A 16,513-nucleotide genomic window follows, 5' to 3' on the forward strand; every position below is an offset into this window, starting at 1 on the left:
AACATTGATTTTTCATATTTGGAATTATGATATTTTGTTTTATCCAAGTCTTGGACATGTATAAAACAATTAAATCTATGAAAGCCCGTTTCCACCACTGAATAAAAAATAAGGCTAGGCGTTTTTATCTCACAATTCTGACTTTTGTTCTCAGAATTGCATAATAAAAAAAACTTGTAATTCTTTTTCTCTTTTTTCTCAGAACTGTAATTGCGAGTTACAAAGTGAGAATGGCATGATATAAACTTGCAATTGCATGTTATAAAATCAGAATAGCAAAATGTAATCTCACAATTCTGATTCAAACACAAAAGTCAGTTTTTTTTCCTCACAAATGAGTTTATATCTCGCAGTTCTGACTTTTGTCTTGCAATTCTGACTTTTTTTTTCAGAATTGTGAGAAATGAACTTGCAGTTGTGATTTTATGAAGTCAGAAAATCAAAATATTAACTCACAATTTTGACTTTTCTTCTCACAATTGCGAGAAATAAAGTCAGAATTGTGAGATATAAGCTCACAATTCTAACTTTTTTCTCACAAATGAGTTTATAACTCACAATTCTTACTTTTTTTCTTACAATTCTGACTTTTCAGAACTGTGAGAAATAAACTTGCAATTGCAAGTTATAAAGTCAGAATAGCAAAATATAAACACAATTCTGACTTTTTTTCTCTCATAATTGCATGATATAAACTCACAATTGCAAGAAATAAAGTCAAAATTGAAAGATATAAACTCGTAATTCTGACTTTTTTCTCACAAATGAGTTTTCACAATTGTGACTTTTTTTTTTAGAATTGTGAGAAATAATCTTGCATTTGCATGTTATAAAGTCAGAATATCAAAATATAAACTCACAATTTTGACTTTTTTCCTCACAAATGAGTTTATATCTCGCATTTCTTACTTTTTTCTTACAATTCTGACTTTTTTTCTGAATTGTAAGAAATAAACCTACAGTTGCAAGTTATAAACTCAGAATAGCAGAATATAAACTCACAGTTGCAAAAAATAAAGTCAAAATTGCGAGATATAAACTTGCAATTCTGACTCTTTTTTTTTTTCCTCACAAATGAGTTATGTCTCACAATTCACGATTCTGACTTTTTGTAATTGTGAGTTATAAAGTCCAATTTTGAGGGGAAAAAAGACTGATATGTTTGCAGAATTGCGTTTATATCTAAGATATAAAAGTTTATATCTCACAATTCTGACTTTTGTCTTGCAGTTCTGACTTTTTTTTCAGAATTGTGAGAAATGAACTTGCAGTTGTGATTTTATGAAGTCAGAAAATCAAAATATTAACTCACAATTTTGACTTTTCTTCTCACAATTGCGAGAAATAAAGTCAGAATTGCGAGATATAAGCTCACAATTCTGACTTTTTTCTCACAAAGTTTATAACTCGCAATTCTTACTTTTTTTCTTACAATTCTGACTTTTCAGAAATGTGAGAAATAAAGTCCAATTTTATGGGGGAAAAAAGACTGATATGTTTGCAGAATTGCATTTATATCTAAGATATAAAAGTTTATATCTCACAATTCTGATTTAACTTGTAATTGTATTTCATAAAGAGATACAAACTGTCAGTTCTGAGAAAAGTCACAATTGCGAGATATAAACTTGCAATTCTGAGAACAAAAGTCTCAAAAATAGCAAGTTTATATCATGCTGATCTAAGAAAAAGTCAGAATAGTAAATTTATATCTTGCAAGTCTGAGTTTATTTCTAAGGATTGCAAATTTATATTGAGTTGCGAAGTTATATCACGCAATTATGAGGAAAAAGTCAAAGTTGCGAGTTTATATCACGCAGATCTGAGAAAAGTCAGAATCGTAAGTTTATAACTCGCAATTGCGAGTTTATGTCATACAATTTTGATCTAATTTCTCAGAAAATATTCAGAATTGTGAGATGTAAACTTGCAATTGCAAGAAAAAAAGTCAGAATTGTGATATAAAAATAATTGTTTAAATTTTTATTCAGTGGTGGAAACAGGCTTCCATAGAAATCTCTTTCAAAATAAAATAAAAATATAAAATAATGAACGTATGGTAAAACATTTTGGTCACACTTTATTTGAAGGTCCAATTCTTGCTATTAACAAACCATAAACTGACTTTTTTCTACTAATTTTAGGTATTGGGTAGGATTAGGAATGTAGAATATAGTCATGCTGAATATGTGCTATGTAAGTACTAATAAATAGCCAATATGTTATGAGTAGACATGCTAATAAGCAACTAGTTAATAATGAAAATTGTTCCCTATACTAAAGTGCTACCAACATTTTCAAGTACAGTGAGCCTTCCAAGTATGTGACCATCATGTAACAAAAAGAAAATAGTTTAAGAAATACACATCCGACAAAGTTCAGTAGCGTTATGCCAAACGACATGGAATTGTTCATGTCTCCTGGTCAGTTCCTTGTCTAACATTCCGATACTCACCCTGGATCCATTGTTCTATATGGGACAATGTTGTTCTTGTGTTGTGACAGGCGGATATGTTGCACTGGGGGTGTTCAGAAGCCAAAACAATTCTCAGAATGTCTAGAATGTTCTTCTTTCACAAGGGTTTTGTGGCTTGGTTTGGGGACGCCACAGGCACTTCGGAGAGACTGCACACAGTGCTGCGGCCTGAACGGGGCCCCTCGGTCTACTCCCACTCTGACCGAGCTCACTTGATTCCAGACGCGCACACACACACAATCACACACACACATACCGCTGACTTTGTTGACTGGAGGTGCCCCCACTGCGAGTCAGTATATAACAAAACCCAGGTGAGTTCTTATTCTGCGAGCATAAACACTGCAGCGTCTTAGGTCAGCTAAGCGGATCGCTTGGTAAAGGTTATTTGAAATAGTCAACACTGGACAGAGTCTCTTTACAGTTTACTCTACAAACATTTAGGTGGTTTGGAAGTGTGTGTTCCTGTTTAAACGGCAAACGAAAAATGTTTGACCTTTATGCGTAATGGCAATCCTTTTTTGATGTTAAAACGCTTTTTCTGTCTCACTAAAACACTGCACTTTTTGTTCCTGACCAGCCCGACAGCAGAAATATTGACTCAACAAATGCCGTTGAGGATCTGTTTGGGAAACCTGTAAGGTAACAGTAATTATTTTTGCTTGTAGTAGTTATTTGAACTTACCTGAACTCAACCTCTTATTGAAAGAGTTCATTATGCTACAAAATGTGTTTTTTGGAAATTAAGGCAGTTGTCAATTGAAGAACAAGCAGAACATGTGATTCGCAGTACTAACGTCTGTGGCTGTTGCTGCTCTGTAGATGGGCAACTAAACAAAATCTTTCTGCCAAAGAACATTTCAGTGTGGTTTGTGCTCCTGGGGCCTGGCACTATTCTGAGGCTCACACCAAGCAAGAAAAATATGTTTTGGCATCTGTGGCATAAACTATATTTATTTTATTTTCTTTGGTATGAATGAGTGAGTGTAGTCATCCATACCTGTTTTGTTGACGCAAACCAAAACAAGCTTCATCATTTGTCATTCGGAAGATCAGCGATGTTCTTAGATGTGGGGAATCAATGAAGAGCCAAGCAGGATTATATTCATGTTAGTTTATTGAACAAGTCTTTGACTCAGTATGGGACAGAGGATGACTGACACTTTAGTATCTAAATAAATCTCTGAGAAAATAATACTGTAATCTAAAATGGCATGTCTGTTTTTTTCCAGTAAATCTCTGAAGTACAATATATACACATTCTTAATATGATACATACTGGCATTAGCACGCTAACAACAGCTATAACATTGTGATGTGATGCTGTTTCATCCTTTGAGGGTTAACTGATTTCAATCCCCTTCGTGACTTTAAATACATTCTTTCCCTTGCACACATAAGTGGATTCAAATGACACTTCTTCACTCTTCCATTCACATACAGTGCTTTCTCTCCAAAAATATACTAATTTGCATCCACTGATTCCAGGAAAACAAGAGTAAAGACATTTTCGATAACAACACACCATTTACTAGCTTAAACTGTACTATTTCTCATTCTGCCTCTGAGCATTATTTTCTGGAAATGTCTACAAGTTTCTCTCAGGCTAAGAGCATTGATGCATATCTCTTTATATGCATACAGTGAAATGATTCATGCAACTAATCTCAATAAAAGCTATCTCTTTTGGATATGCACATTAGAAAGGAAATGTTATTCCAATGTGATTTATCGCTTAGAAGCACTGAAGTCCGACCAATACTTTCAAAATTCAATTGTATCCTCCAGTACAAATGAGAGCAGTTTTACCGAATAATCTACTGCATAGAGCCATTACATGAAAAAACCAAATATGTTTGATTGTATCAAAAGGACTTGTGTGACATCAAATCTGGAAATGAATTTTTAACCACTTCCTCACGGGTGCCTGAATAATAATTACAGTAGTAACAGACTAATGATTGAAAAGGTATTGAATAAAGATTAAATCTCTAACTAGCTGACCTCAAAACTCTGATCCATTGTCTAGTAGATCATTTCTATAGCTTCGTCTTAAGCTATACACATTTGATTGGATTTAATATGGCCGAGCAGCTGTGCAGTTATGATGCACGTCACCTTAGCAGCAAGCACTCGAGAACACACACTCGCAACCGCCAGCACACAACCACACACACACACACAATCGTTCCCGCTCCCTGATATCAGTCTCATTGAGTTATTTCTGAGTGCTGTAAAAGTTGGTTAGACCGTTCCAATGTAATGCCCGTTGGTGTGTGAAATTGAGGTAATTATATTGCGTTTACTAGCGTCTACTAGAGAGGTTTTATGGAAAGTGTGACCAGAAAACTCAATCCAGACTGAAGAGCTTATGCTGTTGTGGATCACAACACAGAAAGCCTGGTGCGAAATGTAGCCTTGAGCTGAAAAGGAATGGGTTGGTCTAAAAGCATCACATTAGAAGGCTATGCCACATATCCTGTAACAGATTACAAACGTTTGACATTTCCCCCCTCGAAAGGACCATCAGATGGGTTGAGAATTTCCTTAGGCCCCAGAACCTAAAGAATAGACATAGCTTACACAAAAACAGCACTTAGTGGTTTCTTCTTGGTCGCCCATTCACCACAGAGATGGACAAATAAAGTTAAGTCGTTAAGTGTTACGGAGGTTCCAAAAGTTCACAGAGACACATACCACTCCTTGTGGTGAGAAAAATACTTCCTTTCAGCACGCAATATATATATCCAGGTTCATGTGCTGGCTCTACTTCTGTGGATTCGGAGTAAGTGCCAGTGAGGGAAAAGCAGGTCTGACTGGGCACAAGCCCTCATGTGACCACCTGCTGTACTGTTGAGCGTTCGTGAGGACACGACTGGTCCCTGCAGTGCAGCCTCTTTAGAAGCCGCTGGAGTTTATGGGAAAAGTTCTTGTTCATTTGCCTGTACATGAGGGGAATGGCGAAGCTACTGCAGAAGGCGAGCAGCTCGGATAAACATCTCAGGAAGAAGTATATGGTAAGGTGCTGCCTGTTGGAATGGCTCCCGGGAGCTCCGGCCACTGTGTGCACCAGTAAGGTCATGTAGTACGGAGTCCATAGAAGAAACTGCATGCACACAGAGGCCAGCAGCAACCTGTGGATGGATGGATCGAGCCTCCCAGAGTCCTGGTCCAAAGGGGTGGACTCCTTCCTGATGCGGAGGATCAGGATGAATGCATAAAGCACAGCCACGGCCGGCACCACGTACCCAATGAACATCATGATGGCATCAGCCGCCTCTTTGTTCTGCATCTTGGAGCACTCAATGATCTTTGTGGAGACGTGGTTGCACACGTAGAAGAGCAGTGAAGAGAAGCTGGTGAGGACAGCGCCGCCCCAGATGAAGCCGCAAACGTGCTTGGTGTTGTAGACGCTGGACATGTAGGTACGCGGCAGAGCCCGCTCGATGTAATAGTCCAGACTGAGCAAGGTTGTGGAGTACATGATGACCAGAGAGGAGATGTTGAAAAGAATGAGAAGGGTAATGTAAAGCTCGTTGTTGTACTCCCACATGGGCCAGCGTGTAAAACTGGGCCCAAGCAGCTCTACTGGAGCCACCAAGTTGAGCACCAGGCCAGCAATGGCTATGTTCACAAAGTAGACGTCGGGCATAGTCATGGTGACTTTGTTGGAAAGGTTGACCACCACCAGCAGGGCATTGTAGCAAAGCCCCACTGGAAAGCAGATGATGAGGTACACCAGAGAGAAGACGGACAGGATGAGTCCAAAGTCCTGGCAGAGCCGGAGGTCCACATTGTCGTCCGTCTCATTGTAAACCATGCAGCTCCACATTTCTAGATTTCCAAAGGTGTCCGATCCTTCTTTCTGAATCAGCTGTAAAAAAAAAAAAAAAGAATATGAGCAATGTATTAATGGATTGGATTGGTTTTGATTAAAAAAAGGCATTTGATCACGGGTGTCCAGTCCTGCTCCAGAAGGTCCACTTTCCTGCAGAGCCTGGGAGCTTCTAGTGTAGCTGCCTTCACACCATGTCGTATTTACTGTAATTCCGAAATGACAACACGTGAAAATCTACTCGTAGCCTAATTATGTGTTTCTATGGAAACTCTGTCAACGCCTAAGCCTTCACATGGTCCAGCACTCGAAATTACGACTTGTGAACTCTGAATGTTCTGAGAGTTACAACTTGGACCATGTGACAGATGTACCACCTGATTACCCCCAGATTCATTTAGGGCAGTGGTCTCAAACTCAATTCCTATCAATTCCTGTTTAGAAGTAACTAGTAATCCTGAAGACCTTGATTAATTGGATCAGGTGTGTTTGAATAGGTTTGGAGCAAAAGAGTGCAGAGCTCTGGCCCTCCAGGAATTGAGTTTGAGACCACTGATTTAGGGGCTACTTTGGTGCTACCTCTGAGCGTGAGAACATGGGCAGCTCAGAGTAGAACGTCACCTGATGTCATCTTGCAATTACAGTAATTACGACATGGTGTGAAGGCAGCATCATCCTGAATATCTTGATTATCTGGTTCAGGTGTGTTTAATTAGGCATTTAATTAGACACCCCTATCCAAGATGGATAGTTCACAAACAATATTCTTCTGTGATCAACTAATGATTAAAATTGTATTTTAAAGGTGCACCAAATAATTACATCTTGCCCTTCTAAACAGCTGATCCGATAGGATCAGGCTCTTTACTGCCCCCACCAGCTCTGGAGCTACCACATCATTTATTAAAAGCAGATTGAGTTGCAATTTGCAACATAACATATTGATGTACTCTGGAATGCTGCAAAATTTTAGGACTGTTCACAATTTGTGGTAGTGTCATAACTTTCTCAAATTGCAAGACACAGCTAATCATGTGATCTCAAGATGGATGCCATTCCTTACAGAGTAACAGCTCTTTATAAGCCGTTGAGACTTTGTATCATGGGAATGTACATAATTTCAAACTTGCTGTTTATGTCTTATAGTGTGCAACTTTACGTAGAGGACAAATAATGATATAGTGCATCTGTAATGCTAAATATAACCATTTTTATTCTTTCTAGGCTTATCTTGATCAATGGCTTTGCAAAATACATCCTGATGTTGTTTTATATCATCACACAGTGTAGAAAACAGAAACCATGCATTAACAGCACATGCATGGCATAGCCATTAGATCTGGAGTAACACCAGTATTTCCACTTCATTGCATCTTACAGACTAAATAAAACTCAGCACAATATGCTGCACTGGACAGCAAGACTATAAACCCAGTGATTTCATCCCAGTTACCATGTGCCATTGAGGTTCATGTTGTACCAAAAGAAGGAGCAGTATTATATGTCATCAGACATTTTTTTTTTCCATAACAATAGGATCCACCTCTACAGCTCAGCACCTTTACTCGTTGGGCGTGACAATGCACGTGCTGTGACCAAAGGATGGCATAATTCAGCTGTGAGACTGTGAGGCATGCAGATTTATGGCATGAGACGTGACATGTCAAGGGTGCAGTGGATGCACAGTGTGAGGTTTGAGTTCAGTGTGAGGTCACAGCACAGGCACATGCAGAGAACTGCTCCACAGTCCACTCATTAAAACATAATGACATAACGCTCTCCCTGAACACAAGCCTCACTTTAGTATTAGCCTATGATTACTCACAGGCTACATTATTGTTTTAATTAATTTAGCTGGTTTTCTGGACTTTTTTTTTTATTTAAAAGACAGAAAATAGAGGAAAGCTGAAGAAAAAGCCCAATTTGAACCTGTTTGTTCATACTATGTTTATTTGGGATATTTGCAATCAACATGCAGTGCACTTTCCATTCTCACATACTCCTATCCAAGTGACCACAAAATATATCCAACAATTCACTCTGTTTGAGTTCCATGTATGAGCCATATTATTTGAAAACAACAGTATTAGGAATATTTTGCAGCTCAAACTTTCTGACACAAGGCCTCTGGCTTTCGTGTGCACGTCAGCATGTATTTGGTAGTAGACCTGGAGTTTTCCCAGACAATGCTGAGCACATCTGAGCAGATATAATGACTGTTGAGTGAGCGTTTCTCTGTCTGCTTACGTAACAGTCATAGAGCACTGTTTTGGCCTGGAGACAGACAGCCACGGATTGCCTCTCTATGGCTCTCACTAGTGGGTGGAGACACTCATTCACCCTTTTCACCTTGTAGTCATACACCTACAGCGATCCAGCATGTTTTTGCATTAACTACTCAGTATGTACACGCAGCAATTTATGTCGTGGTCTAACCGGTATATAACTACCAGTATATATCTTCACATCTATACTTAAATGTGTCTGGAGGTAAAACTTGTAAAAGCTAAACTGTTTTTCTCACTGGCAAGAGACTCACAAGTTGGGAACAGGAGAAAGGACTACCGTGGGAAAACAAGATGTGGCGACGTGGTTTCTAAAGGGCAGGTGTGAAAGTCTGAGTCCATAATGCTTCCAAGGCCATGTCGGCTTTTCCACATGAATTACTTACAGCGAAACAAAATATCTGGCAAATGGACTTCAATGCTATTCTAGCAAACACAATAGAGCAGCCAAGACTAGCCACTACCTGTGTCCCTATCTCTCACTTAAAAACAGTCATCATCCTGTTCCCTTCCTCCTCTTTCTGTGACCATGGCAACCAATAGTGCAAATAAGGGCAGTACTGCTGAGTTTCAGTTGCAAACTGTTATTTCATTCACTGAAACATTTTCATCTAAGGACAGGTTTCAGACTGCATGCTGCTCTATAAGGGAATATAATAATATATTTGAGGTCAAAAGTTTACATACACCTTGCAGAACCTGCAAAATGTTAATTATTTTACCAAAATAAGGAGGATCATAAAAAATGCATGCTATTTTTATATTTAGTACTGACCTGAATAAGATTTTTCACATAAAAAACATTTACATATAGTCCACATGAGAAAATAATTTTTCTCATGCGTTTATAAAAATGACCCTGTTCAAAAGTTTACATACACTTGATTCTTAATACTGTGTTGTTACCTGAATGATTCACAGCTATGTGTTTTTTTGTTTAGTGATAGTTGTTCATGAGTCCCTTGTTTCTCCTGAACAGTTAAACTGCTCACTGTTCTTCAAAAAAAAAAACATTCAGGTCCCACAAATTCTTTGGTTTTTCAGGATTTTTTGCAAATACATGCATTAAGAGCCGGGGATGAAAACTTTTGAATTTGAAGATCAGGGTAAATTTCACTTATTTTGTCTACTGGGAAACATGTAAGTATCTTCTGTACTCTCTGAAGGGCAGTACTAAATGAAAAGAAATATGATATTAAGGCAAAATAAGAAAAATCTTCATTCTGTTCAAAAGTTTACACCCCTGGCTTTTAATGCATCGTGTTTCCTTCTGAAGCATCAGTGAGCGTTTGAACATTCTGTAATAGTTGCATATGAGTCCCTCAGTTGTCTCTCAATTAATTATAATGTAGATCTACACTACCATTTAAAATTATGTGGTCAGTAAAATTTGTAATTTTTATAGAAAAATTTGTTTTTTTATAGTCCTTTATGGTAACCAAGGCCTAATTTATCCAGTGAAAAATACAGTGAAAACAGTAATATTATAAAATATTATTACAATTTAGAAAAAAAAATCTATTTTAATACATTTTAAAATTTAATTTATATAGTGATGCAAAGCGGAATTTTCAGCATCATTACTCCAGTCTTCAGTGTCACATGATCCTTCAGAAATCATTCTAATATGCCGATTTGCTGCTCAAAAACATTATTATTCTCAGTTTTGGAAGCCATGATACCTGAAGTTTTTCAGGATTTTTGGATTAACAGAAAGTTCAAAAACATTTTTTAGAATTGGTTTGTAACACTATAAATGTCTTTTAGCATTTAATTTTTTCTCTTATCTTGAATGAAAGTATTAAAATCTTACCAACCCCACACTTTTGAATGGTATTGTAAATTTTGTAGATCAGGAAAAAAAATAATTAATTAAAAAAAAAAAAAAAATCTAAAACTAAGTCTAGATGGTAAATATAGTCAACTATCCTGCTCATTCTTGCTTTACATCCCTGCTTTGCAGCATCTCGTCTCTTTCAAAAGACCATGACCAAACACCGTCTAGGCTGGCAGACTAAAGTATGTGGGTGCAAAAGGTAGTTGACATCATGGCTTGCTGTAAAGCGTGTCATTTCGGAAGGCGTTCTAACACCTGCAGCTCACGGCTCACATACATGAGCAAGCACGCCTGCAAGGTAAGTGTCCATCCACTTCACCGCACAGTGCACCTCTCAATGGAATGTACAGCAAATTCTCAGAATCGGCTGAGTGATGTCACATGATTGCATTTTCTGAGCTTTGTGCGTGCATGCGTGCTGCGAGGGTTTAGGTGACGAATAGTAAATGAAGATGAGGACTAAGTACTCTGCAGTCAAATCATGTTGTGCTACAATAGATTTTTCACTTCTGTGTTTCAGCTGCGAGGATTTAGGAAATACAAAGCAGACTAAGAGGATGAGCAAGTATTTACAGTCAAAAATTAAAGCATTCTGCATTTTTGAAACGAAAATGATGCATAAATGACGCAAACAAAAATGTAAACATTCCGTTATTAACTACAATATATAGACATCTAGTACTGCATGTAAAACATCTTTCATAATTTATTTAATTATTATTCGTTTTTTTTTGAGAGAGAGAGACATTTTTCAAAATTTGCACAGAAAAAAAGTTACAAATTATTTACTGTGAAGAAAAAGACTAAAACAGCAATAAACTGTAATCAATATAACATTACATTATATTTACTGTAAAATACTGTACATTTTTTGGGTTTCGAAAGTAAAAACTATGAATTTCCATATCATTTACAGTGAAAAACAAAAAGTCCCTGTGTTACACATCATTAGAGGTCGACCGATATTGGATTTTACCAATACCGATAACTAGGCTGGACCACACTGGCCGATACCGATTAATCGACCAATCATTTTTAAAATGGATACTGAACGGAAAATAAATAGTGCTCTATTATTTAAAAAAGTAACCCACTGAACCATACTTTGTAAATGAATAAAAATATTAATATTAATTATATATTGATCAATACAGTTAGTTAATTGTTCATTATGTTAACAAAACCAACTAATTTTTTAAAATATATCAGTAAATACTGAAATTAACACACTGTAACAAAGAACAATACTTCTATTCTACAGCTTTTATCAATCTTAATGTTACAAATGGGCTCATATTGTAAAGTGCTACCATTAGATCAACAATCAAGCTAAAGATGGCCATCTTTAAATATCTACACAAAGGCAACAGTATTGAAATTGCATACATATGAATATTGTGTACTTTCACAATTTAACTGCTTCTATTCTAGAACATCTGTGGTTATTTAATCAAAATATAAAAATATGTTAGTCACACAACGGGCAAAAGTGCAGTGCTGTGTCTAGAAGAACTCACAACTATCTGCTATCACACACACTGGACGGGTCGTGTTCAATTCAAGCGGCGGTCTACAAGACTTTATTTGATCACCAAACAGGCAAAAGTATACTGCTGTCCTTTCCCCACTAATGCAGCATCTAGTCAACAAATTCATCGCTTAGTAATGACATGAAAATATGCACAACAGTATACTGTACACACCGTTTCGTTGTTGATATTTTAAATCCGCCTTTGAAGTGTTTGCTCTGTGCAGCGCGCAGTGTCACGTGTCTAAACAAACAGCACGTGCTGTCAGTGATTTCCACCACTAGAGGCGCTCTCCTGCTGTATAACAAAGACTATAGGGACTTTACTGTATAATGACGGCCTACTCAGCCGCTCCGGCGACGAACCCAACCCAGAAAAAACTATCGGCATGGATTTTTGCCGATAACCGATATTTCTGCCAATCAACTATCGGTGCCGATTAATCGGCAAAACCGATACATCGGTCGACCTCTACACATCACATACAATTATATTTAATTTACTTTTATTTTAGTTTATTATATAGTCTATTTAATTTTAGTTTATGAATATAAACAGTTCATAAATATAAATAGTTTTAATTTTTATCAGTAATGTACATTAGGTGTTTGTGTTACATTTTTTATTTACGTTTACTGCATCATGTTTTTAGCATCATGTTAAACTGATGATCAATAATGCCATCATGTAATACCAGAAACAATGTCATCAATTTTATTCAACGAATTTCTAGCAACAGCTGACAGTTTTTTTTGTTTTTTTTTTACTGTACATTTAACGGGATATTTTTTTACATTGCAAAATGACATGAAGGTAGGGCTGTCAAACGATTAATCATGAATAATCACATCCAAAATAAAAGTTCATGTTTACATACTATGTGTGTGTACTGTGTATATTTATTATGTATATATAAATACACAAACATACATGTATATTTTAAGGAAAAATGTGTTAGATTTATATATGAAATATTTATATTTATATACACAAGTATAAATATATATACACAGTTCATAAATATAAATTGTTTTAATTTTTATCAGTAACGTACATTAGGTGTTTAGGCAAACGATGACCTGCAATACCTTCCTGGAGTTGCGAAACACCAACAAACATCGTCTCAATTAAACCTCCGGCACATATCTGTATTAGCCTTCCTGACAGCACCTCAGCTGGCCTGACCCCTGGGACAGCATGTTCTCTCAGCGCTTCTTTGTAAAGTCATCAGCAGGAGAGATCACTCTGGGTGTTTGCGTACCACGTGCATGGATTATCGCTAGGCAGTCTTGAACCGAGACAAACAAATTCTCGGTGCAAGAGCATTCCTGGTTACACAAACTTATTCTTGCTTTTGCATAGCACAATTTGGTTATGCATCACTTTGCTGGTGAGCATTATATTTTGGTGCATAGATAAAGCTGAATAGTGACACCATGGGTTACCGGGGTCAGATCAATGTTTTCTATAAAAATACCTCCACCAATTTTACATCCAACTGATAACATTACAAATATGCGGAATGAAATATCAGGACTGAAGAGAACATGAGAGATCAAAGTTGACAACTGTATGAGAAAATTGGATAACAGGTTATGTAATCCTCTCATGTCCAGCTGGACAGTCCAGACCGTGTCGGAGAGTAAAGCGCTCACTAGTGTCTTTAGGCAAAGAGGCATGCTTTTCTCAGCTGTCTCATATGACGTCTGCGATCTTCAACAGAAAGCATAGGCACACTGCCATCCTCTTACAAGTCCTACATGGACCTGATCCAAAGGTAACGTAGCCTCCCTAAGGTTTTTGGTTGCTTAGGCAATAAAAGGAAGTCGGTTGTCACTTCTCAGCAGCATCATTTGTACACAGGTATATTGCAAAATAACCCAATGTGTCATAGTATGAGATCGAACTTCAGTCAAATAAAACCAACATGGTCATGCTTTTCCAGTTGTTGTTTTGACACAAAATTAACAGGATTAATGTGTAAAAACCTCAAAATATGCTGCTCTTTCTAAACACATACAACACAAATGTGACCACAAAACCAGTCTTAAGCAGCATGGGTATATTTGTAGCAATAGCCAAAAAAAACATTGTATGGGTCAAAATCATCGATTTTTCTTTTATGTCAAAAATCATCAGGATATTAAGTAAAGATCATGCTCCATGAAGATATTTTGTAAATTTCCTACCGTAAATATATCAAAACTTAAATTTTGATTAGTAATATGTATTGCTAAGAACTGATTTTTTTTTTTTTTTTTTTTTTTTTGCACCTTCAGATTCCAGATTTTCAAATAGTTGTATCTCAGTTTAAAAATAAATTGACCCTTATGACTGGTTTTGTGATCTAGGGTCCCAAATGAGGTTTAAATGCAAATAAAAGACGTTTTTGATTACATTTAGTAAGTATTACACTACACCACAGTGGTTTTCTTAGTCAATAAGACTAAGCAAAATTCACATTTGATTCCTCAAATTTAAATTCAATTACCACTTTTCATTTGTTCATTACATAGTTGAGTACTTAAATGACTCACCACCCTTGTTTTTATTTGTAATATAAAAATAAAAGTTAAATGTCCTTTATAATGTCAAAACAGACCTTGAAATGCATTTATGTACACATATAACAGGAAAAAGTCTACTAAAAAGATGCGTTTGACTGAGCAGTGCGTATCACTGGTTTGTTTTTCATCCGGGCAATACACGTTTGAGTTTAACCTGTCTGATGTTGCAGTTATTCTTCACTGTCACAAATAAGCCACACTTCGAGCGGTAAACTGTTAAAAAAAAAGTGTCAAACACGACTCTGACTGATTTAGCGAGCTCTCGCATCACTGCTGACGAAACACACCTGGTTAAATGCTACTTTAAAAACAACTTAAAACTCAATATAGGGAGGTATTGGCTAACCTACTCACCAGAGGACCAGTTCTTGGCACTGAGACAGCTCTACGGAGGCATCGGGTTCTGCTGTATTTCCATTGACATTTCTCTTCAGATAGTTTGACAAAAGCTCCCAAATCGGTAGCTAGACTACCAGGACCTCGTGTAAAATGAAGTAAGTAAAAATGCGATCGATCAAGGCGCCGATATGTGGCGTAAACACAGTTGCATATGGTATATTCGTCTCTGGTCCGTCAAAGCTTGTTCTGGAAAGGGGAGGACGCTGATGATCTTACTACGAATCGAGTGGTGCTGAACTCTACAGTGTGTACACACGTCACGTGACCCTCCCCCACAGTCCTCTTCAAGAGGCCCGACTGCAAAATTTTCAATCCTACTACGACAAACCGTAGTTTTTAATATTCATAACGCAAACTTTCGCTATTGGACGGTGACAGGGCAAAAGCGCGCGTATCTAATTAATATTCATTAGGTAGGCGTTCGCTATTGGAAGCTTACCGAACAACGCCTGCGTAGGGTCGTTCATATGCATGAACCAAGCCTTCGCCAATTGAAGTTTACCAAGTCACGTGAGCGCGACCTTCTTAATATTCATAAGCTTAGCCCCAGCCATAGTAGCGTTCGTAATTTCGCTTAGTTCGCAGTCATTGGACGACTGTAGTAGAGGGAGGGGTGACATACAGCAACTTTCAACAGCACACTCACTCACTATCGCGTTCAAAAACATGTCACAAAAGCAGCTTTGAGTCTGCAGGTTAGAGGATTATGGATCCCGCAGCATTATTTAGACCAATTTACACCGGTAGTCTGGATGAGGAAACTAACCTACTTTTTACATAGACAATAAACTCAGGTCGGTTTTGTTTGGTAGAAAGAACCTCAAAAAACGACTACATCAAAAGACAGAGACATAGAATGTGAAAGCTAACAAGCAAACTTCAATAGGATGCTTATGATTTTAAATTTAGTTTAGATTTTTATAATAGCTACCCCAGTGTGCAGAATATGGCTTAGCCAAAAGCCTATGGGTTATTCGATACCTAAAGGTGCATTTATAGTGTTGTTTTTTTTTTTGTTTGTTTTTGTTTTTTTTTTTTTCAGACTAAAAATGTTTAAAAATAAAACAACACTGTTGTGACAGACTCAAAGAAAAGAAACGGTTTTATTCTACATGGAGTTTTGCTCTAGTGAGATCACATGACCAGTTGTGTCACGCAGTTGACTGGTTTACTGATTTAATAATATGTCTGTGTCTAAAAATCACGTACTCCCTGAGTATGCACTCGTTTTGAATAAGTACTTAATCAATGATTGTTAAAAATTTATGTTCTGTATAGTATAACTGTGTATAAATTAAATCCGGACGTACTGCATCCATGATGTTGTCCTAGTCATGTGACTTGCCAGCATCATTTGCGTCTCTTTACTGCAATTCACAACTCTCTTCCAGTGCACTTCATAATCTTACTGGATTTCCAGGATTTTTCTCCATATAGTGGACTTCAATGGTGGTCAGTGGGTCGAAGGTCCAAATTGCAGTTTTAATGCAGCTTCAAAGGGCTCTACATGATCCCAGCAGAGATATAAGGGTCTTATCTAACGAAACAATCTGTCATTTTCTAAAAAACAAAAGTAAAATAAAAA

At 37.1% G+C, this 16,513-nt stretch overlaps 1 protein-coding gene across 1 annotated transcript; it reads right to left on the minus strand.

The window, feature by feature from the left end:
- Positions 1–3,575: 3,575 nt before the first annotated feature.
- On the minus strand, positions 3,576–15,158 carry gpr146 (G protein-coupled receptor 146). The gene is made up of 2 exons (XM_051105951.1): positions 14,884–15,158; positions 3,576–6,350 (listed from the first exon to the last, which is right to left on the minus strand). The coding sequence occupies exon 2, from the start codon at positions 6,306–6,308 to the stop codon at positions 5,307–5,309; it is 1,002 nt and encodes a 333-aa protein (XP_050961908.1). The 5' UTR covers positions 6,309–6,350; positions 14,884–15,158; the 3' UTR covers positions 3,576–5,306.
- Positions 15,159–16,513: the final 1,355 nt, after the last annotated feature.

Source organism: Labeo rohita, chromosome 3 (genome assembly GCF_022985175.1).
Source record: "Labeo rohita strain BAU-BD-2019 chromosome 3, IGBB_LRoh.1.0, whole genome shotgun sequence".
Lineage (NCBI taxonomy): Eukaryota > Metazoa > Chordata > Actinopteri > Cypriniformes > Cyprinidae > Labeo > Labeo rohita.

Coding starts and splice junctions, on each gene's coding strand:
- gpr146 (XM_051105951.1), bottom strand. CDS start 6,308: ATGTGGAGCTGCATGGTTTACAATGAGACGGACGACAATGTGGACCTC.